Source organism: Heterodontus francisci, chromosome 7 (assembly GCF_036365525.1).
Source record: "Heterodontus francisci isolate sHetFra1 chromosome 7, sHetFra1.hap1, whole genome shotgun sequence".
In the NCBI taxonomy this organism is placed as follows: Eukaryota; Metazoa; Chordata; class Chondrichthyes; order Heterodontiformes; family Heterodontidae; genus Heterodontus; species Heterodontus francisci.
In genome coordinates this window covers 103,651,605-103,674,375 of record NC_090377.1, presented here as the reverse complement: position 1 = coordinate 103,674,375, position 22,771 = coordinate 103,651,605, and the positions used below count along the sequence as shown (strand labels likewise).

The window sequence follows — 22,771 nt, the reverse complement described above, 5'->3', positions numbered from 1 at the left end:
TGAGAGGTCATAGTTTTAGGATAAGGGGTAGCAGATTTAAAACATAGATGAGGAGAAATTACTTCTCTCAAAGGGTCATGAATCGATGGAATTCACTACTCCAGAGTGCGGTGGATGCCGGACATTGGGTAAATTTAAGGAGGAGATAGACAGATTTTTAATTAGAAATGGGTTGAAGGGTTATGGAGAAGGAGCAGGAAAGTGGAGTTGAGGCCGAGATAAGATCAGCCATGATCGTATTGAATGGCGGAGCAGGCTCGAGGGGCTGAATTGCCTACTCCTGCTCCTAGTTCTTATTATGTTCTTTGCAGTGCTGCGGAGGAGAGGTACAACATGTTTCCATTCGAGCGACCATCGAGCAGGCCGTTGGGTTGCTGAAGATGAGGTTCTGCTGCTATGGTCGATCTGGTGGAGCCCTACAGTAAGCCCTGTTGAGGGTTCCACATATCATGGTAGTCTGCTGTGCTCTGCACAATCTAGTACTATAGAGCGGGGAGGCCTTACATGAGGAAGAGATGCCTGAGCAACAATCATCCTCCAATGCAGAAGATACAGAGGAGAGACAGGTGCAAGCAACAATGGATGATGAGAAAACAGTGATGGAGGCCAGACATGTTGAGCGACATACAAAGGAGACAAGAGACAACCTGACAATGACCTGCTTTCATCCACCCTGATGTCCGCTCACTGAGAATCTAAGGCAGACTCACCTTCATGTGCTCACATGCCTGAGACATGGCAGCACTCATGGCATGGATGGACTCCTCCACCTCATGGTTGCGCATGGCCTCTGGCAGCTCTGACAGATGTTGCCTTACTTCTCCCCGCAACTCCAGCATGCCCTGTGCTGTCAACACCAGATGCTTGTCATCAGCCTGGAGCTCAGCATGGGCCTGGCCACCCACAGTCCTCCGACTGTCAGTGGCCTCAGCTGTCTCAGCTTCAGCTAGCTGCTCTGGCCCATGTGCAGTGCTCTCACCAGCTTGTGCCCCTGATTCTAATGCCGATTGATTACCCATGAGGTGAAAGTATCTGCACTGGTGGAAGATGCAGGAAAGTCATGGGATGGTGCATGCTCTGAGTGGTCCTCCTCCTCTGAGGTTGACAGATGTCCCTCTGTAGCTGCAGTCACCTACAAACACCGAACTGCATGAGAGAACAGAAACCTGTGTGGGTTAGGCTGTACATACCCCATAATGCCAAACATGTCTGGTGTGGTTCTCCATAATTCATGAATTTTTCGATGAACGGCAATAATCACTCTCTTGCGCAGGGATTCCAGTTTTCTCATCAGATATAGCATGTCTGCCTTGGCTCCCACCAGCACTAAAGCCTCTTCCTTGGCCTGGTTGAGAGGAAATATGTCAGGGACCCCTCCAGCAGTCTTGGATGCCTCCCTTCTGTTATGGGCCATCTTCTCCTGCAAGAGGGAGGTTAGAGAAATTATAAATTTTCATAAGTATCACCATGACAGTTCTGCTACTATGGGCTCCTCGTCACCAAATGGGGGATCTGATATATCTCCTGCTGACATACGCTGTCCTGGGATTTGCTTGAGTTGAGCTATGAATGAAGGTGGTGTGTAGCTCAGATGCAGTCATGCATTTGTCATGATCAGATGAAACCTGAGCCTCTCTCCCATCACCATGGTGTGCCACCCTCCCCTTGTCGTGCACCCTTCCGCAGAGTCACATGCAATCCCCAAGAAGGAGAATGGTAAGGAGCACTCATCTTGGCAGAATGCAGGAGGTCGTTGATCCTCTTCCTGCACTGGACCCAGTTGCATTGGGTGACCCCATGGTTGCTGACCTCCTCAGTGATCTCCACCAGGCTTCCTTGGTCAGGCAGGGGGACCTCTTTGCGACTTTGCTGGGGAAGAGAACCTCCCGTCTTTCCATTCCAGCCTGGAGGAGAATCTGCAGGGAGGCATCACTGAACCGTGGGGCCACCCTTGGGGTCTAACCTCTGCCATCCTGTTCACTCTTCCTCGGCGGGTTAGGTGATGTAGGAAACAGTTTTGTGAACTTTTATGCCTCACAGTAAACAGACCTTCTGTAGACTACAAGGCAGGAGTGAGTACAGGGATGGTAAACTTTTAAAGATGGCACCAGCACCTGATCAGCTGTCAACTGATGCAGTAATCGGTGTCTCACTTCCCGCCCCCACCATGTGATCAGCGCTTCCATTATGTAAAATGTGGCGACAGGTCGCGTAATTGCCGCCCGAAGGATCAGGATTTCACGCACTTTCCAAATCTGCAGCGGTCTGTGGAAGATGCTGATTTTGACTGGCAGTGCTATGTGAATTGATAGGTGAATCTGCTCAGCAAATTTGACAAGTGCTTCTCTAATTTTGAAAGTTTCGGGCTCACTTTGACATCTACAATTCTCAAGTATCTCAAGGGCTCGTCAGTGCACTCTCCCTGGACAGGCATGGTTTCGAACTGGACTTGCTTTCACTTCAAAGCTAGATCAATCATCAACTGAAAGATGAATCTACCTTGCTGCTGTCGAGTTGGCTTTTGAAGGAAGATTAGTTTGGCTCAAAGTGATTCTGTGAATCCACTTTTTCTGCAGTAACGTTCATGAAGTCGAAGTACCGCTCGCAGATAGATAACTGGATGTGAATCTGGAGGTAGAGTTGAGATGCTCTGTCTGCAAAATGTTTCTGCCCGATTTCAGGATGTTGATGCAAGAAAAAAAATTGCAATGTGTTGCTCTGAACGTTTACATTTTCAATAATAAATGCAGTGTCTGACTATTATGCTATGTTTATTTTGTCTGTACATGCATACTCCTGCCGATGCTTTTTTCTAGATAAGTAATAGGTCCGTATTTTGCTGTGCATCATGCTAAACTCCTAAAGTTATTTGGTTTTACATTGTATCGGTCTTGATTGATGACAGTTTAAACCGTCAAATCTATTTTCAAAAGATTGTGCATTTGTTTTATGAACATTGCATATATTTTGTATCATGTGGCAAATATGATGATCTGACCACCACAAGTTTGGAGAGCATCGAAATCCGATTGGACAACACTGATGTAGAATTTTGACAGCTTTGTGAAACAAAACTACTTTCTTTAAAATCCATGCTGATTACTCCTAATAGCATCTATGTTCTTTAGATGGCCAAATATCAAACTATTTTTCATAACTTCCCAATTATAGGTGATGTGTGAACTGACCTACAATTCCCAGCTTCATCTTTTGCTTCATTGTTCAACATCATTTACGAGCTTTTTCCCCCTTTTTTTGCAGCTAAGTGTTCAACTGAATGATTGGAACAGTAAAAGCAATCTAACTTACTGTTGATTTACTTTGTCCCAAATTTAATCAACTTGGGAGCTACATTGCACTGTTGCAAATAGAATTGTCTGACTTTACAGGGATAATTTTTTCAAAAATTCAATGGAACTCTGATACAGAAGAACACAGTATTCTTTGTTTCTTGTTCACAAACAATTCAAATGGCAGGAAAGCAAAAAGGAAAGCATCGTTGGCACATTGTACATTTCAGGTGTTTTCTGCACCCAGTGTTTTGTTCATTTTTGCTGATTTTCAGTCCTGAAACATTAAAATGACAAAAGTACAGCCAGCGAGGCCTCTCTGCTCAGCTTATAAATACCAAGCTGTGTGAAGCAGTGAAACATTCAGTCAGTTAATAAGCTGTGAATTAAAAATGGGAAAGGTAAGCGAAACTTGCATTTTGTTACATTGTAATGATTTGCTAAATGTCTCTTAGTTTAAGAAATTGACTTCCAAACTTTTGCTTTTTCAGATCATCTTTTACGAGGACAGGAACTTCCAGGGTCGGCACTATGAGTGCAGTAGTGACTGTGCTGACCTGTCCCCTTACTTCAGCCGCTGTAACTCCATCCGTGTTGACAGTGACTGGTGGGTGGTGTATGAGAGACCCAATTACATGGGATACCAGTATGTTCTGAGCAGGGGAGAATATCCTGACTACCAGCGCTGGATGGGATTCAATGACAGCATCAGGTCATGTCGCAGCTACCCATATGTGAGTTACAGTTTGATGATTTGTGTTTGTAGGATCATTGGAAAGTAAGAACTGGGAAAGGCTGTTCTGCCCTTCAAACCTGTTCTACCATTCAAATAAATTTGGGTTGATCTATTTCAACTCCATCTACTGCCTTGGTTCCAGAACCTTTAATACCATTGCCGAACAGAAATCTATCAATGTCGGTTTTGAAATTTTCAATTGACCTAGACTCAACAGCTTATTGGGGGTAAGAGTTCCAGATTTCCACTATTGTTTCTGTGAAGAAGTACTTTCTAACATCGTCCCTCAGTGGCCGAGCTCAAATTTTATTTTTGTTTTCCCTTGTTTTGAAATTTTACACCGTAGGAAATAGTTTCTCTCTATATAGACTATCATTTGCTTTAATTATCTTAAACGCAACTTAATCTTCTATCTTCAATGGAATAACAGCCTAGTCTAAGCAATCTCTCCTCATAACATAACTCTTTTAACCCCGACATCATTCTGGTCAATAGGCGCTGCACTTTCTCCAAGTCTAATTTATCCTTGCATAGAGACTGTGCCCAGTAATGAATACAATACTCCAGATGGAGTCTCACCAGAGCTCTGCACAGCTGTAGCATAAATTCCACCCCTTTGTATTTCAACCCTCTTGAGGCAAAGGTTAACAATGAACTCACCTTTTTAACTACCGACTGAGCACTAGAAATTGATCACTGCACACATTAATAGGGTTTTTAGGTGTCATAAATCATAGAATCTTACAGCATAGATGGAGGCCATTTGGCCCATTGTGCCTGTGCCAGCTCTCTGAAAGTGCTGTCCAATTTAATCCCACACCACAGATCTTTTTCTCATAACCCTGCAGATCAGTTCTCTTCAAATACATAGACAATTAGCTTTTCAAAGCTCCTGTGGAATCTTATTCTTCCTGTGGATTCTGATTTCAGATCCTGCATTCCAGATTAGAACATCCAACAACAGCAACAACTAATATTTATATTGTGCCTTTAATGTAATAAAATGTCCCAAGGCACTTTACAGGTGCATTACAAAGCATAATTAGACATGGAGTCACATAAGGAGGTATTAGGGCAGGTGACCACACCTTAGTCAAACAGGTAGGCTTTAAGGAGCATCTAGAAAGAGTGTTAGAGAGACAGAGAGGTGTAGGGAGGGAACTCCAGAGCTTAGGGCCTAGGCATCTGAAGGCACGGCCACCAATGGTGGAAGGATTAAAATCAGGTTTGCACAGGAGGCCAGAATTAGATGAGCACAGATCTCTCGGAGGTTTGTTGGGTTGCAGAAGATTACAGTGATAGGGAAGGCTGAGACCATGGAAGGATCTGAAAACAATGATGAGAATTTTGATTTGCTGGAAGACAATGTAGATCAGCGAGCACAGGGGTGATAGGTGAACAGGACTTGGTGCAAGTAAGGACATTGGCAGCAGAGTTTTGGATGACCTCAAGTTTATGGAGGGTAAAATGTGGGAGACCAGCCAGGAATAGTCAAGTCTAGAGGTGACAAAGGCATGAATGAGGGTTTCAGTAGCAGGTGAGCTGAAACAGGGGTGAAGTTGGGCGATGTTATGGAGGTGGAAATATGCGGTCTTAGCGTTGGCGTGGATATGTGTTCGGCGATCATCTTGGGGACAAATGTGATAACAAATTTGTGAATGGTGTGGTTCAGTCTCAGACAGTTGCCAGGGAGAGGGGTGGAGTCGGTAGCTAGGGAATGGGGTTTGGATCAGGGACCGAACACTATATTGTCAGTTTTCTCAATATTTAATTGGAGGAAATTTCTGCTGGATATCAGATAAATAGTCTGATAATTAGCAACAGTGAGAGAGATGGTGTTGAGGTAGAGCTGGGTGTTGTCAACATACATGTGAAAACTAATGTTGTGCTCTGTGTGTGTAACAATTTCTCCCCTAGTCTTTTGCCAACCATTTTAAATCTGTGACCTTTGGTTACCGATGCACTTGCAAATGGAAACAGTTTCTCCTGACATGCTCTATTAAAATGCTTCAATAACCTTCTCCGCTCTAAGGAGAACAATCCTAGATTCTCCTGGCACTCCACTTAACTGAAATCCCTCATCCCGGTCTCATGCTGTAAACCTCCTCTGCGTCCTCTTCAGGGCCTTGACATCCTTCCTACAATGTGGTGCTTAGAATTGTACACAACGCTGCAGCTGAGGCCTATCCAGAGAGTTGCAAAGTTTTCGCATGACTTCCTTGTTTTTGTATTCCATGCCCCTCTTTACAAATCCCATATACTTTCTTCACCGTCTTATCAACTTGCACCGCCACATTCAATGATTTGTGAAAATGCACTCCCAGATCCTGCTGTTCTTGTGCACTCCCCTCCAAAATATTACCATTTAGATTATATTGCCTCACATGTTGCTTCTCCCCAAATGCTTCATTTCACCTTTATTCACATAAAATTGCATTTGACATATTTCTTCCCAATTCACCAGTCTGTCTACATCCTCTTGAAGTTTGCTACTATCCAGTGTACTATTTACTACATTATCAAGTTTTGTACCATCCACACACTTTTAAATTGTACTCCTTATACCCAGGTCCAGGACATTTATACATAGCTTGAAAAATAATGGTTGTAATACCAATATCCGGGGGACCCCACTGCATACGTCATTTCAATTAGAAAAACATCCATTCACCACTACTCCTGGCTTCCAATCCCTTAACCAATGACGTACCCAAGTTTTCAGTCTTCCTTTAACATTATATCCTTCAATTTTCCAAATAAGTCATCTAAGTGGTACTTAATCAAATGACTTTTGCAAGTTTTCTGTGGAAACAATGGTTTTATTTATCCAATCTCTAATGTTCTTGTATGCTACATACATCCAATCGATTTTATAAACAGCAGAGGTTTCTAAGCCCATATTGTGTAAAATTTATAAAAGGGAATTAAAAGCATGTCTTTTGTGAGCATTTATTTGGATAATTTAGTTCTTCATACAGATCAACTGTTGAGAATTAAAAACGAAATGATAAATTGGAACTGTAGTAAATACAAGGTCCACCTGCTACTTGGCTGAGGTGGTTTGTGCTGGGATTTGCTGTTGGTCATATTTTAGCACTCCTACCCTTACAGTATTAATATTTATGAAAAAAAATCTAAAAGTCAACCTTTACAGAGACATCATCTGATCTTCATCCTTTTAAGAAATAGATCAGAGAAACCAATACCCTGTATGGAACAACTGGAATCTCCAAAGTTATTACCATTTGATGAATAAAATTTAGTCAAGAGATGCATGATGGTCATAAGGATCTACTGTATTCAACTGGTTGAGAAGATTTTATGATATTGCCTCAGCTTTGCTTCCATTGTTAAAAATATCCTCTGAACCTACTGATAAACTTCACTCTCTCACATAGCCTCCTATCTACATGTACTGAATGCATATTTACAAATGTCAGTGATCAATGGTATCGTTATATTACAGTACCAAGGTGGAAACTACAGAATGAGGATTTACGAGAGGCCTGACTTTGGAGGACAGATGATGGAATTCCAGGATGACTGTCCATCTGTCTATGATCGTTTCCGTTACCGTGACATTCACTCCTGCCATGTGATGGACGGTTACTGGATCTTCTATGAACATCCCAACTACAGAGGCCGACAGTACTTCATGAGACCCGGTGAATACAGGAGATTCAGTGACTGGGGTGGCTCCTGTTCAACTATTGGATCCTTCAGACACATGAGAGACTTCTAGATTGAAGCTGTAAAATATGATTTTTTGGTTGCTGAAATATTTCTGAACATGAATAAAACTTCCCTTTGACTGCCAGTTATTGTAATTCATTTCTTTTTCGATTCTCTTAGGATCATCTATAAAAATATAGTATCCTTGTCACATGTTAATTACAACATTTATTGCAGCTAATGAATATCTTCAAACTGAATAACAGATGATGCAGAAATAAATTAAATCTGGATGTTCTTTGTGATTCTTAAATCCCACTCTTCTTGAACACAATCCATTTACTCTGCTTCATCTGAAGCAGTGGTTTTGTGAAAGAAAATAAATTTAGAACAGCAAAGTAGGAAATATCAAAATGCAAATATTTCTTTCTATTATTTGTTCATGGAAATTGGGCATTGTTGGCAAGGCCAGTATTTATTGCGACTACAGTAGCAAAGCCGGTCTCCCTCATAAAAACTAAAATCTTACAGTTACAGAATATCAGCAGTAAGCATCACTTTGAACAACAATAACTATAATAACAACAATAACAACTTAGAGCATGGTACCATCACCTTCGTGGTGGTTTTGCCTCATTTTGTTATTGATGTGACAACAAAGGGAGAGAGAAAGGGTAAAAGGGGAAGAAAACTGGTACATTTACACAGAGTGGTTTCAATCAAATATCAACCATTCTGTCTATAAAGTGCTTAATTTGTGGGAGACTTTTATATGCCAGGCCCCTTTCTCACTAAATTTCACAAACTTCTGCTTTTAGCTTCTTTTCATATTCGTTGCATTGCCATACTGTCATCAAGAAAATACATCTTCGCTGAGTTCTATCAGTTCAGTTTCTAAAACTATCATATCCTTATAACTACAAAGTTAACAACTAATTATATATTATACATGTAGCATGATATCAGAATTTCTTGCAGCATGACAGAAATGGATGTAACTTTTGTTCATTCATTTGGATAAAGATCGATTCATTGAACTTCCAACAGCTGTTGAACTGCATTGGATTATAATCTGAGCCACTTTTGGGGCCTACCCTGGATCTGACGTACTTCTCAGATAATCACTCTCACTCAAGGTTAAGAAAGACAAATCCTAAAGATACTTGACTGGGTCTGAAGGACTGATCTATGACAGTATTGGTAGGAGTGACCACTGCACAGACCTTCTGGAGACAATGTCCCATCTTCACATTGAGGATACCCTCCATCGTGTTGTGTGTCACTATTACTGTGCTATATGGGATAGATTTTGAACAGATCTAGCAACTAAAAACTGGGCATCCAGAGGCACTGTGGGCCATCAGCAGCAGCAGAATTGTATTCAACCACAATCTGTAACCTCATGGCCCAGCATATCTCCCACTCTACCATTACCATCAAGCCAGGGGACCAACTGTGGTTCAATGAAGAGTAGAGGAGGGCATGCCAGGAGGAGCACCAGGCATATACCTAAAAATGAGGTGGCAGCCTGGTAAAGCTACAACATAGGTCTACATGCATGCCAAACAGCGGAAGCAGCATGCAATAGACAGGGGCTAAGCAATCCCACAACCAATGGATCAGATCTAAGCTCTGCGGTCCTGTCACATCCACTTGGAAATGGTGATGGACAATTAAAAAACTGACAGGAGGAAGAGGAGGCTCCAGAAATATCCCCATCCTCAACAATGGGGGGAGCCCAGCACATCAGTGCAAAAGACAAGGCTGAAGCATTTGCATCTGTCTTCAACCAAAAGTACCGAATGAATGATCCATCTTGGCCTCCTTCTGAGGACACCAGCATCACAGATGCCAATGTTCAACCAATCCGATTCACGTGATGTGATATCAAGGAATAGCTGAAGGCACTGGATACTGCAAAGGCTATGGGCCCAGACAACATTCTGGCAATAGTACTGAAGACTTCTGCTCCAGAACTAGCCGCGTCCCTAGTCAAGCTGTTGCAGTACAGGTACAACACTGGCATCGACCCAGAACTGTGGAAAATTGCCCAGATATGTCCTGTGCATAAAAAGCAGGGCAAATCTAACCCAGCCAATTACCGCCCGATCAGTCTACTGCCGATCATCAGCAAAGTAATGAAAGGGGTCGTTGACAGTGCTATCAAGCGGCACATGCTCAGCAATAACCTGCTCACTGACATTCTGTTTGGGTTCCACCAGGGCCACTCAACTCCTGACCGCATTAGAGCCTTGTCCAAACATAGACAAAAGAGCTGAACTCCAGAGGTGAGAGTGACTGCTCTTGACATCAAGGCAGCATTTGACTGAGTATGGCATCAAGGATCCGAGCAAAGCTGGAATCAATGGGAATCGGGGAAAACTCTCCGCTAGTTGGAGTCATACCTCGCACAAAGGAAGATGGTTGTGGTTGTTGGAGGCCAATCATCTTAGTCCCAGGACATCACTGCAGGAGCTCCTGAGGGTAGTGTCCTCGGCCCAACCATCTTCAGTTGCTTCATCAATGACCTTCCCTCCATCATAAGGTCAGAAGTGGGGATGTTTGCTGACAATTAACAACTCCTCAGATACTGAAGCAGCCCATGTCCATGTGCAGCAAGACCTGGACAACATTCACACTTGGGCAGATAAGTGGCAAGTAGCATTTGCGCCACACAAGTGACAGGCAATGACCTTTTCAAACAAGAAAGAATGTAACAACCTCCCCTTGACTTTCAATGGCATTACCATTGCTGAATCCCCCAGTATCAACATTCTGTGGTCATCATTGACCAGAAACTGAACTGGACCAACCACATAAATGTTATGGCTGCAAGAGAAGGCTGGGAATTCTGTGGCGAGTAACTCACCTCTTGTCTCCCCAATGCCTACCCACCATCTACAAGATACAAGTCAGGAGTGTGATGGAATACTGTCCACTAGCCTGGATGAGTGCAGCTCCAACAACACTCAAGTAGCTTGACACCATCCAGGACAAAGCAGCCGCTTGATTGGCACCCCATCCACAATCTTCAACAGTCACTCCCTCAACCATTGACACACAGTGGCATCAGTGTGTACCATATACAAGATGTACTGCAACAACTCACCAAGGCTCCTTCGACAGCACCTTCCAAACCCACGACCTATATCACCTGGAAGGACAAGGGCAGCAGGTGCATGGGAGCACCACCATCTGCAAGTTCCCCACCAAGCCACACACCATCCTCACTTGGAACTATATCACCGTTCCTTCACTGTTGTTGGGTCAAAATCCTGCAACTCCCTTCCTAACAGCACTGTGGGTGAACCTATACCCCAAAGACTGCAGCGGTTCAAGAAGGCAGCTCACCGCCACCTTTGCAAGGGCAATGAGGAATGGACAATAAATGCTGGTCTTGCCAGCGATGCCCACTTTCCCTGAACGAATAAAAAAAAGGGACCAGATGACTTATCCACTCTAAGCATAGGCAGTCTTTCCAATACGTCCCGCCCATCAGTTTTTATTCCATCCATTACCTCTACTGTCTCTGCTTCCACTGACATTTTCTCAGAATCCTCTTCCTTAGTAAACACAACAATGACTTACATTTATATAGCACATTTAATGTAATAAAATGTCCCAAGACATTTCACAGGAGCATTATAAAATAAAGTATGATAGCAAACTACAAAAGGAGATTTTAGGTCAGGTGCCCAAAAGCTTGTTCAAAGAAGTCATTTTTAAGGAGAGTCCGAAATGAAGAAAGTGAGGTGGAGAGGCGGAGAGGTAAGGGAGGTTATTTCAGAACTTCAAGCCTAGGCAACTGAAGGCGCAGCATCCAATACAAAGTACTCATTAATGTTTTCTAGCCTTGCCCACGTCTGGAGTCAGAGAGTGACTACAGCACAGAAGGAGGCCATTTGATCCATCGAGTCCATGTCCAATTTAAGTGTAACAATTCAGTCAATCTGATTCCCCTGCTCGATCACCATAGCCTCCAAGCATATATCGTGTTCTTTGTCCCTCTGCCTCTTACTACCCGCTTACGATTTACATCCAGATAAAAGATTATTGGGTTATTTTTTATGTTAACTGTCATTCTATTCTCATATTCTCTCTTAGCCTGTCTTATTTTCCCCTTCACTTCCTCTCTCAATTGATTGTATTTGCCCTGGTTTTCACTTGAAGAATTCCCCCGACAGGCATCATACTCCCTCTCTTTTTGTTTCATGGAGTGAATCAGATAAGCAATCTGCCCAATGATGTGACCGACGAGGAGTTAAAGAAGATGTTGATAAATATAGAGAGCAGACTGGCATCTGTGATGTTGGGGTCCTCAGGAGGCGGTCAAAATGGATCATCCAGCTGAAAATAATTGCAAGTGGTACAGCCTTGTCTTTTACACTCAGGTACCTTCATTGAGGATGGTGATATTCATGGAGCTTCCTCCTTCTCTTTGTTGTTTAATTTTTCACCACTATTCATGATTGGATGTGGCAGGACGGCAGAGCTTTGACCTGATCTGTTGGTGCAGGGATGGCTTAGCTCTTGTCTATAACATGCTGCTTTCACTGTTTAGCAAACATGTGTTGTGGCTTCACCATAAGATGCTTTGCAGAAACTCACCAAGGCTCTTTTGACAGCACCTTCCAAACCATGATAGTCAAGGTGCTTCATTCAGTCCATGGCAGAAGTGGCTGGAATTCTTCTGGCCGACATTTTTGAAGTTTTGGACTTCCACAGATGTAAAGGCCAGCAGAGAGATTCTGTTCGCTGCGGACAGGAGGAGGGAGCCTGCCTCTGAAAACGGGCAGGTGTGGTTTGAAGAGGCTGAGGACGTCAGCAACAGGAGTGGTCCCACTCTCCTGGATGCAGTACCATAAGAGGTTCATGAACTAATCAGGGCAGGAATGGTGAGTGACTTGATATATTCAATTATATCCTGATGTGTGTCTAACCTCAAACAGACTCACCCTGCCTAACTAAACCTTCTCCTGCACCTCAACTCCACAACCAATAAACCTTGCAGATGCACTCATCCCTCTCTGTCTAGGCACCTCCTGACATCCTCATCTGACCAGTCACCACTGGCATTCAGGCTCATTTCAATGTAATGTCACACCTATCTCTCACACTGTCCCTCCACAAGTGTTGTCCTTTTATACTGTAAAAACATTCCATTTCTCACACTCATTGGTCTCTTCTTTCTCTCCTTGCAGGAGGAGAGAGCTGAGAACATCAGGGAGAGGCAGAGAACCGAAGGTGGTCATCCAGTCCATTTCCACTTTGACCACTGCAGAGGAGGAAGCAATGGAGATAAGCCAGGTCTCGGCATGCCTGGACAATGGAGACGGGGAGATGGGAATCGTCCCAGCTACCTGGTGACAGAATTAAGTATCACACAGCCACATGGCATATAACACTCACTCATGTTGGCTTGACTTAAGTAGCCACTGAAAAATGATAATGTGCACAATGTGGAATGAGAACCTTCTCACCTTGACAGTTCTATTTCATGTCTTTCATTTCCCACAGGCACTTCAAGCGTCCCTCAGGAGGTGGTGCAGGAGAAGGATGAAGACTCTTCAGACGAGGTCACTCACTCTGAGGATGCACCGTCACAGGGCTCACATGCACTGTCCACCAGCTCAGATACACACCTCAACGGGACTGCCAAGACAGGGAGTTGGGTTGTCATATGGTGTCTCACACTTCACAGTGGCGGCACAGTGGCGGAGTGGTTAGCACCGCAGCCTCACAGCTCCAGCGACCCGGGTTCAATTCCGGGTACTGCCTGTGTGGAGTTTGCAAGTTCTCCCTGTGTCTGCGTGAGTTTCCTCCGGGTGCTCCGGTTTCCTCCCACATGCCAAAAGACTTGCAGGTTGATAGGTAAATTGGCCATTATAAATTACCCCTAGGATAGGTAGGTGGTAGGGAAATATAGGGACTGGTGGGGATGTGGTAGGAATATGGAATTAGTATAGGATTAGTATAAATGGGTGGTTGATGGTCGGCACAGACTCGGTGGGCCGAAGGGCCTGTTTCAGTGCTGTATCTCTTAAAAAAAAAGTGAGGAAGAGCAAATGTTGGAGACAGGAACAGTAGTAGAGAGTCTACATGGGAGGGTGCAGGACCATCCAAGCTCTGCTCAGCTCAATGCTGAGCTTCAGGGGCCATTGACGAAGAACGCAATTCTAGAGCAGCAGCCAACTCAAGCACCCCCCACATCAGTTCCCCAAATGATGCCCTGTGCCCCAATGGCTGAGTCTGCCCCTGCATAGGTGCAGGTAGAACAGTGTTTAGAAAGACCCTCACAGGCTCCAATACCTTGAGGATGTCGGTCAAGAGCATTGCAGCAGTTTGAGCATGGATCTGGCCAACCTGTGTCTATCTCTGCTGAAACCACAGGGATTACACCAGGAAGGAGTAGCAGAAAAAGGAAGAGTAAAGATTTGTAGTTGCATAACTGTTTGCACATTGATGAGTTATACAATGTTAGGTAGTTAAGATTTTGCACAATTTATGAGCCACATCAATATTATCTGTTTGTATGACATTCCTGTTTTCCCCATTGTTCATGTTGCCTGGCAAGTGGCCTTCTCACTTGTGATGAATGGTAAGACAAGACTTAAAGCTGAGCAATGTTGTCTGTGTGAGGGATCCTTTACTGATTGCAGGACAGCTTTGTGTTGGGGTAAGTGAGTTTACCATGTGACTGTCAGATGTGTGCACAGATGTAACCTAATTAAATCTCACCATTCTGAGGGCAGGTTGTGTGACATTGTGTTTAGCTGCTGGTGCAATGGCTGCCATCATGTTACTCCTCCTTGTCCTGTTCTTCTTCGTCTTCCTCCTCTTCTAAAGTGATACTGTGCTCTGTGCCTTGCTACTCATTGTTTATACAATGTTGTTCAGGGTGCAGCACACCATCATCATTCTGAAGACCCTGTCTTGTGTGTATCGAAGGACATCTTTGGATCTGGCGAGGCACCTAGAGCATGTCTTCAACATGCCGATTGTTAGCTCAATGACACATCTTGTCCTGTAGCTTTGATTGTAGTGTTCTTGGCCATCATTGCTTGGGCTCCTCACTGATGTCAACAGTCACACTTTAAGTGGTTAGACCTTGTCGCCAAGCAGCCAGCAGGTACGTGTGTTCCAAGGTATGAAAAGCTCAGGGAGGCTGGACTGCGAGTGACAAATGCATCATGGCAGCTCCCTGTGAATCTAATTCACAAACACTCCTGGATGATCTGGGGCTGCCTTGCTTGCCTCATGAGTGCAGTCAATGATTTCCTGCACCTATGGGAGGCCAGCCAGAGACGCAGACCTGAGCACCCACTCAGTCTGACTGGCAACAACTGTTGTGGGACGATCTTAAGAGCAGACCAACTTAAGAAGCTATAATTGAAGATCACAAGTGGAAGTGATGTCATGTAACACGTGCCCAGGAAGTTGTGGGTGTAGCCCAACAGAGTGAGCTGTGTTTAGACGTGACTCGTGCAGTAACTGTATATATATATATGTTCTAGTTAAACTATAATAAAAACCAACAAATATGCCGTGTAGTCCTGTGACTCTTAGAATCATTCACATATTAAAGGAACAAGTAATATTACATGGCGGCAATATTTGGGATATATATTTGCTCTGAAGACCACCAACTATTACATTGTGGCAATATTTGATTTTTTTCGGAAGGATACACTCAGAGAGAACAAGGAACAACTAATTGCTTAACAGAGTGGCTGAAGATCCTGGAGAGCATCTGGCAGGAGACGTCACAACAGTGCAGTGAGATAGGTCTACACACAGGATGCTGGGGGAGGTGTTGAAGCTCTCTGAGGACAGTAGGCAATTTGTCAGGACACTGGAGCTTTCAACTATTCTGGCAGTGGGTCAAGCATTTTAAAAGCAGTAGCTGAAGCCATGACTATTTTACTTTTCTTTTTTTTTGCTTTGTGGGAAGGGCCTAAGCTAAAAAGAGAGGGACGAACTCAACAGTGCCACTAGAGGACTACATCACAGTGAAAAAGGCTGGTTGTGGCATCTGCTGGTACTGCAAGCTGTAATACCTTCCACAGAGAAAAAAATTCAGTTCAAAAAAAACCGGCAGTTAATAAAACAGGAAAAAAGCATAATCATTAAGACAATGGCTTTCAGATATCCAGTTATATATTGGATGACGTCAGACATAGCGTCTGAACGTAAACTGTTTCGACAGCAGGTGGAACTGTGTTCCCTGGATCAAGACATGAGCGAAACAGAAAAACAAGCTATCAGGTTAAACTCACACTGGGAAATGGTGGCCTGCAACAGATAAATACATCAGGATTGTAAACTGAGGATCAGAAGGACCCCAGCAAATTCTGGACATTCCTCGAGCAGCAACTCAAGGTGAAGGAAATTTCTGCATACATAGTCTTGAGCTTATGACCTCACAACAAAGGCAAGATGAGCCCATTGACTAGTTTGTTGCAAGGTGCTGAAACAAAGCTCAAGAATGCGACTTTGCAGATATCGACTTGTCGGAATAGGTTATAGAGCTAGTAATTGCGTCTATCCCCATAGAGACCTTTCACAAAGATCGGCTAGAAAAGTAGAAAGGGCACACCATAGATGCACTACTCAATAATGGAAGGAACTTTGAAACCATAATTTCTGTGTGCCAACAGTTACAAACGTTGGGGGTGGCTATGACAATGGGTATAGTAACCAAGGATCAGAAGTTTGCTAAGCCTTGTGGCAAATGTGGCCTGACTCACCCAATTTGCAGTTGTCCAGTGTATCAGGACCTGTGCAAAGCTTGTGGCGTGCGAGGACATTGGGCAAGGCGTTGCAGAAGGCCAGGCTTAGATACTGCACACAGGAATGTTGGCAGGTCACAAGCAGAGAGAACGTCTGCAAGACAGGATGGCAAATGCAACAAAAGGTCTGGCAACACACAACAAATGCCCAAGTAGGTATATTAGGTCAGCAATGAGACAGATTTCGAGGAGTACATGGATGAAGAGTGCACTCGTGCAAACAGCGAACAAATATTTCACATAGGTAATTTGGATCAGCATGTCAATGCTATCATGCAAACTGAGGCATTCAATATGAATTAGGATTATATGTCTACAGAAGAGATGCAAGCATAAGGTGAGAGTCACAATCGATACTGGAGCAACTGCCCATTCGTATTTGAAGGACATGTACTTAAAGAAATGGGAATCTATGGTGCATACGATCATATGGACATATGAATTAGGAGCAGGAGTAGGCCACTTGGTGCCTTTAGCCTGCTCTGCCATTCAATAAGTTCATGGCTGCACTGATTACTCCACATTTCCACCTACCACCGATAACCTTTCAAACCCTTGCTTATCAACAATCGATCTACCTCTGCCTTAAAAATATTCAAAGACTCTGCTTCAACTGCCTTTTGAGGAAGAAAGTTCCAAAGACTCACAACCCTCAGCTAGAAAACATTTCTCCTCATCTCTGTCTTAAATGGGTGACCCCTTATTTTTAATCAGTGACCCCTAGTTCTAGATTCTCACACAAGTGGAAATATCCTTTCCACATCCACCCTGTCAAGACACCTCAGGATCTTATATGTTTCAATCAAGTCACTTCTTACTCTTCTAAACTCCAGCAGATACAAGCCTAGCCTGTCCAACCTTTCCTCGAAAGACAGCCCGCCCATTCCAGGTATTAGTCGAGTAAACCTTTTCTGAACTGCCTCCAACGCATTTACATCCTTCCTTCAATAAGAAGACCAGTACTGTACATAGTAATCCAGATGTGGTCTCACCAATGCCCTGTATAGCTGAAGCATAACTTCCCTACTTTTGTCTTCAATTTTTCTCGTGAAAAACAATTACATTCTATTAGCTTTCCTAATTATGTGCTGTACCCGCATACTAACCTTTTGCGATTCATGCACTAGGGCACCCAGATCCTTCTGCATCTCAGAGCTCTGCAATCTCTCACCATTTAGATAATATGCTTCTTTTTTATTCTTCCTGCCAAAATGGACAATTTCCAACTTTCCCACATTATATTCCATTTGCAAGGTCTTTGCCCACCTGCTTAACCTATCTATATCCCTTTGTAGCCTCCTCATGTCCTTTTCACAAGTTACTTTCCTACCTATCTTTGTGTCATCAGCAAATTTAGCAACCATACTTTTGGTCCCTTCGTCTAAGTCATTTATATAAATTGTAAAAAGTGAGGCGCCAGCACATATCCCTGTGGCACACCACTCGTTACATCTTGCCAACCAGAAAATGACCTATTTATGGCTTCTGGAAATCTAATTGCAGTTGATCTACTGGTTCCCCTTTATCCACAGCACATGCTACTTCTTCAAAGAACTCCGATAAATTGGTTAAACATGATTTCCCTTTCACAAATCCATGTCGACTCTGCCTGATTACATTGAATTTTTCGAAGTGCCCTGCCATAACACCTTTAATAATAGCTTCTAACATTTTCCTTATGACAGATGCTAAGCTAACTGGCCTGTGGTTTCCTGCTTTCTGTCTCCCTTCCTTTTTGAATAAAGCAGTTACATTGGCAATTTTCCAAATCAAAAATTCCACCCTCTGTGTTATATGTAAAAATTTACCGGTTTGTGCTCAGTGTATTTACTTAAACTGATTTCCATCTGATTTTCAGAATATTTTGGCAAATATCTTTGTTCCTGTGAATTATTTAAGTGTAAATAAATTGTAGAATACTTAGTGTCTAAAAGTTCTGATCAAATGATATTTCATTGACCAAAATGTTGAGAAGCTAGCAGAAAGCAACATAATGTTAATCTGTAACATTCTGGGAACTGGTTAATTATTAGACCTGACAGCCTCTTGACTCCAATATCAGGCCACTAAATATTTAGGTCTGAACACAGATTATAGTAGAACATTCATGTGGGGTAAAATTCCAAAGCCAGGATCATCCACCTTTTTCAGGAACACCACAATTAGAGGTTAGGTTCTGCCACAAAGAATTAAAAAGGAAAGTGGCAACTGATGGAAAACCAGATAGTCAACCATAGGTCACTTTTGCTTGTCCCTTATTTAAGTGAGAAATAAACAGTTAGCCAATAGTGTATCACCTGAATTCCCATTCACTTCATTACAGTTGGATATATGACCTGGACAGTCCAGTGAATTGGGGAACAACATGAGGAATGTTCCCTTCATATGTAAAAACAATCAAAAAACCCCAATAAAATTAGAAATGGAATCTTAAAATACAAAAATTGAAGTTGGTGTTCCTGCACATTACCGAGAAACTTTTCCATCCTCTTTCACATACATCATCACATTGACATATACCTTAGTTGAAATGGACATATTCAGTGCAAAACATCCATTTACAGTTGTACTGCAATTGGAAATACTTAAGACAGTGAAGAAACCAACTCGTGCAGGATTTCTTTGTCCTCGCTTGGCTGATTTGGGATCAAGAGCCTGATGGGTATACTTGGGAAGCAACTTCTTGAAAATGGATTTTGTAACCATTGCTGTTTCAAAACAGTTTAGGCTATAGAAATCACAATGGACTCTCCCTCTTTGTTTTCATAGGACAAATAAAATGAAGTGAAAGCAAAGTGTAAAGGATCAAAAACATGTCAAGCATCATGTCAAGTGATGAGTTTTGTTCTTTTTTCGCTGACATACAGCACTAAGTCATTTAAATAACAAGAGTGCAGAGCAGAGTGGCCATTTTGTACAGCATATAAATACCACACTGCAGGAAGTGGTACAACGTGAAATCAGTTACTCCGCACTGTGAGATCAAAATGGGAAAGGCAAGAAGAAGTCTGATTTTTTACACGATGCTATTGTTCTTGATTTTCAATCTTATTATTTCAATTTCAATAATTTATCTTGTGTCTTTCCACAGATTATCTTTTACGAGGACAGGAACTTCCAGGGTCAGCACTATGAGTCCAGTACTGACTGTGCTGACCTGTCCCCATACTTCAGCCGCTGTAACTCCATCCGTGTTGAGAGTGACTGGTGGGTGCTGTATGAGAGACCCAATTACATGGGATACCAGTATGTTCTGAGCAGAGGAGAATATCCTGACTACCAGCGCTGGATGGGATTCAATGACAGCATCAGGTCATGTCGCAGCTACCCATATGTAAGTTGTTTGTTGACATATTCTATGTATAGGAACTGATCAGTGAGGTGAGAGCTTATGTTTGGGGATGCTATCCTATATTTCACACCTCGTATTTGTAATAACTGTAAAGATATACAACTGAGTTCTTAAGAGTATAAATGAAGAAATTGGAAATCATTGCACCTTGAAATCGGGTCAATTTTCCAGGCATTCCTGGTGGTCATCGAAAACAGGGGTTATGTCATTTAAAATGTAAATGAGGGGATAACACCTGTTTTAGGTCCCCTCAAGGAAAGTAGATTTACATGGATTCCTACTTGTCTACAGTGGCCGAAGCAGTGATCACCAAGGAACGGTAATGCTTTGAGAAATTGGTGCCCTCTCCAAACCCCACTACTGTGCCCCACAAATCTGAAAACTGCCTGCAGAGATTGTTTGTGCAGAAAATGTTAATGAGAGCCGAGGTCCACTTTCAGGCTGGCTGAGATCCTCTCAGTTGGCACCTGGCTGCCTGTGAGTCTGAGAGACTGTGAGACCACAAATGGGACCAGATGAATTTCTACCTCATAAATACTATTAGTTATTGACTATGAACATCTGCTATGATTGGATATGTTATTTACATAGAATTTATGGTACAGAAACAGACTGTTCGGCCCAACAGGTTTTCAGTCTGTGCAGTTAGTAATGCTACCACCTTTCTTCATCTAACCCTATGTAGCATCCTGAGCCTCCCTCACACACTCTGATACACCTGACCATTTCTCACACTGTCTGAAGCATCCTGAGCCTCATCAATAGAATATTTTCTGTTTTTGGTCACAATTCTAATGACCATTGCCACTGTAAGTGGATCAATTCAAATGTTCTGCATGTCACAAACTAGAGTTGCTCATGTTAAACCAATATATAGAACTGAAAAGCAGATTATTGGATTGGAGATTTGCAACGTAGGTTTAGGCTGATAAGCTGTTGGATAGAACTCACTGATGGAAGTTGTTATTGTTACCTGTGGACTGCTTTCTCATTGTAATTTGTTTTGTTACTTTAAACATTTGAATACACACAGAATATTTATAACAATGCACGGCCAAGCCTTTACTGAAAGATCTTTACTTTGTGATTCTAGTATGAGTGCTCAGGTACATCATACTTCATGATTCCAGTATGAGTGCAGCTTCCAGAGTCTCACTCACACTTCATAAACTCATTCTATCTTTCATCTCTACATTCTATGCATACCACCACTATATCATACGACATCAAAGTTACATTCAAGTGACATCAGAATAACAAAATAAGCCCAACAAAAATACACTTAACCATATTCTATTCCTTCTAACAATGTTATTCGCTTGGTTACATTGCCCTTGCACACTCTTCTCATTCCGCATAAATACAGGCTAATATATTCCAGACGATCACAGACATGTCTGAGTGAGTTGCTCCCATTCCATCACCCCATTATCTGAGAAGATATCCTTGCCTTAGGCCCGCTTACACAATGCATCCATCCTCAGCAGAAAGCTGGTTTAACTCATCATGTGCTCATTCCACAAACAGTCCAGGACATCGAGGTAGTCTGGTAGTGTCAACTCTCGTTTCCTCAACAACCTATATTGAGTTTTGTGCTAGATGAATCTGAAAGAAAAATTAAGCCAGACGTTTACTGATATTACAAAACCTCTTATCTGTACGAGCCAATAACATCAGTCTTACATTTGCAGTGACCAACATTTCCTTTTTTATTGTATACAATTAGACAAAAGTTGCACATTGGCACCCAGGTGAGAATTTAATCCACAGGCTCTGTTCATGTTTTTCAATTGTCGCAGTTTTACTCTCATTGTTAATGAGATGATCTTTCAGAAGTTCTTTTCTAACCATCCAACCCCTTTATTACATATTTGAAATGTATAATTAATTCTTTCATTACAAATATGATCTTATTGATATTACAGTACCGAGGTGGAAACTACAGAATGAGGATTTATGAGAGGCCTGACTTTGGAGGACAGATGATGGAATTCATGGATGACTGTTCATCTGTCTATGATCGTTTCCGTTACCGTGACATTCACTCCTGCCATGTGATGGACGGTTACTGGATCTTCTATGAACATCCCAACTACAGAGGTCGACAGTACTTCATGAGACCCGGTGAATACAGGAGATTCAGTGATTGGGGCGGCTACAGCTCAACTATCGGGTCTTTCAGACGTATAAGAGATTTCTAGATTCATGATGTCAAATATAATTTTGTTTTTCTGACGTATGTGTCAGCAGAATAAATATACACAACTTTACTGCAGTTTGACTTAATTGACTTCATTTTAGATTGTCAGGGAAATTGCCAATTATTAAGATATTGAATGGATGGTGGAAGAATACCTGAGACAATACCTTCAGACACATGTTCAGGCTGATAAAAGACAAACTTAGGGCTGATGTCAGAAAGTATTTCTGTCCACATTGTGTGATGAACAGAAGGAATGAGTTTCCAGGAATGCTGGTTGAGGCCAGGACATGGAACAGTTAAAAGGGACAATGGGAATGGGACATGGCAGGAAACCTGATGGAAGCCATGTTTGCCTCATTTTCAGCTAACTTGCTTGCACCCACCTACATATAGAGGGCATGTTTTGGGCCATCAGGACTGCTCTCCAGTGCCTTAAAGGAGGAGAGTGAGGTAGAAAGGCAGAGAGGTTTAAGGAAGGATCCTAATACAAAAGCAAAACATTGTGGATGCTGGAAATCTGAAAAAGAAACAGAAAGTTTAGGAAATACTCAGCAGGTCTGGCAGCATGTATGGAGAGAGAAACAGAGTTAATGGGCTGGATTTTATAAGCTTGCTGTCGATCTCGGCTGTGAGCTTCAAAAATGACGGCCTGCCTGTGTGGGCCACGTGCCAAATCACAACAGCTCATTTAAATAGCTGGGGCCCCCTCCTCCACCCCGATCACTGTGT

At 42.7% G+C, this 22,771-nt stretch overlaps 2 protein-coding genes across 5 annotated transcripts; both read left to right on the top strand.

The window, feature by feature from the left end:
* Positions 1-3,682: 3,682 nt before the first annotated feature.
* On the top strand, positions 3,683-7,768 carry LOC137372209 (gamma-crystallin S-1-like). Of its 2 annotated transcripts, none has more exons than XM_068035830.1 (3): positions 3,683-3,691; positions 3,782-4,024; positions 7,493-7,768. In XM_068035830.1, exons 1-3 carry the CDS (start codon positions 3,683-3,685, stop codon positions 7,766-7,768), a joined length of 528 nt encoding a protein of 175 aa, XP_067891931.1. The 2 variants fall into 2 exon arrangements, with proteins under 2 accessions (XP_067891931.1, XP_067891932.1); XM_068035831.1 differs by having other exon boundaries at positions 3,782-4,028; positions 7,500-7,768.
* A 5,995-nt stretch (positions 7,769-13,763) lies between these two features.
* Positions 13,764-22,040, top strand: LOC137372207 (gamma-crystallin S-1-like). Of its 3 annotated transcripts, none has more exons than XM_068035824.1 (3): positions 13,764-13,784; positions 19,579-19,821; positions 21,765-22,040. In XM_068035824.1, the coding sequence occupies exons 1-3, from the start codon at positions 13,764-13,766 to the stop codon at positions 22,038-22,040; spliced, it is 540 nt and encodes a 179-aa protein (XP_067891925.1). The 3 variants fall into 3 exon arrangements, with proteins under 3 accessions (XP_067891925.1, XP_067891926.1, XP_067891927.1); XM_068035825.1 differs by lacking the exon at positions 13,764-13,784 and adding an exon at positions 16,377-16,391; XM_068035826.1 differs by lacking the exon at positions 13,764-13,784 and adding an exon at positions 16,377-16,391 and having other exon boundaries at positions 19,579-19,825; positions 21,772-22,040.
* The last annotated feature ends 731 nt before the right edge of the window (positions 22,041-22,771 follow it).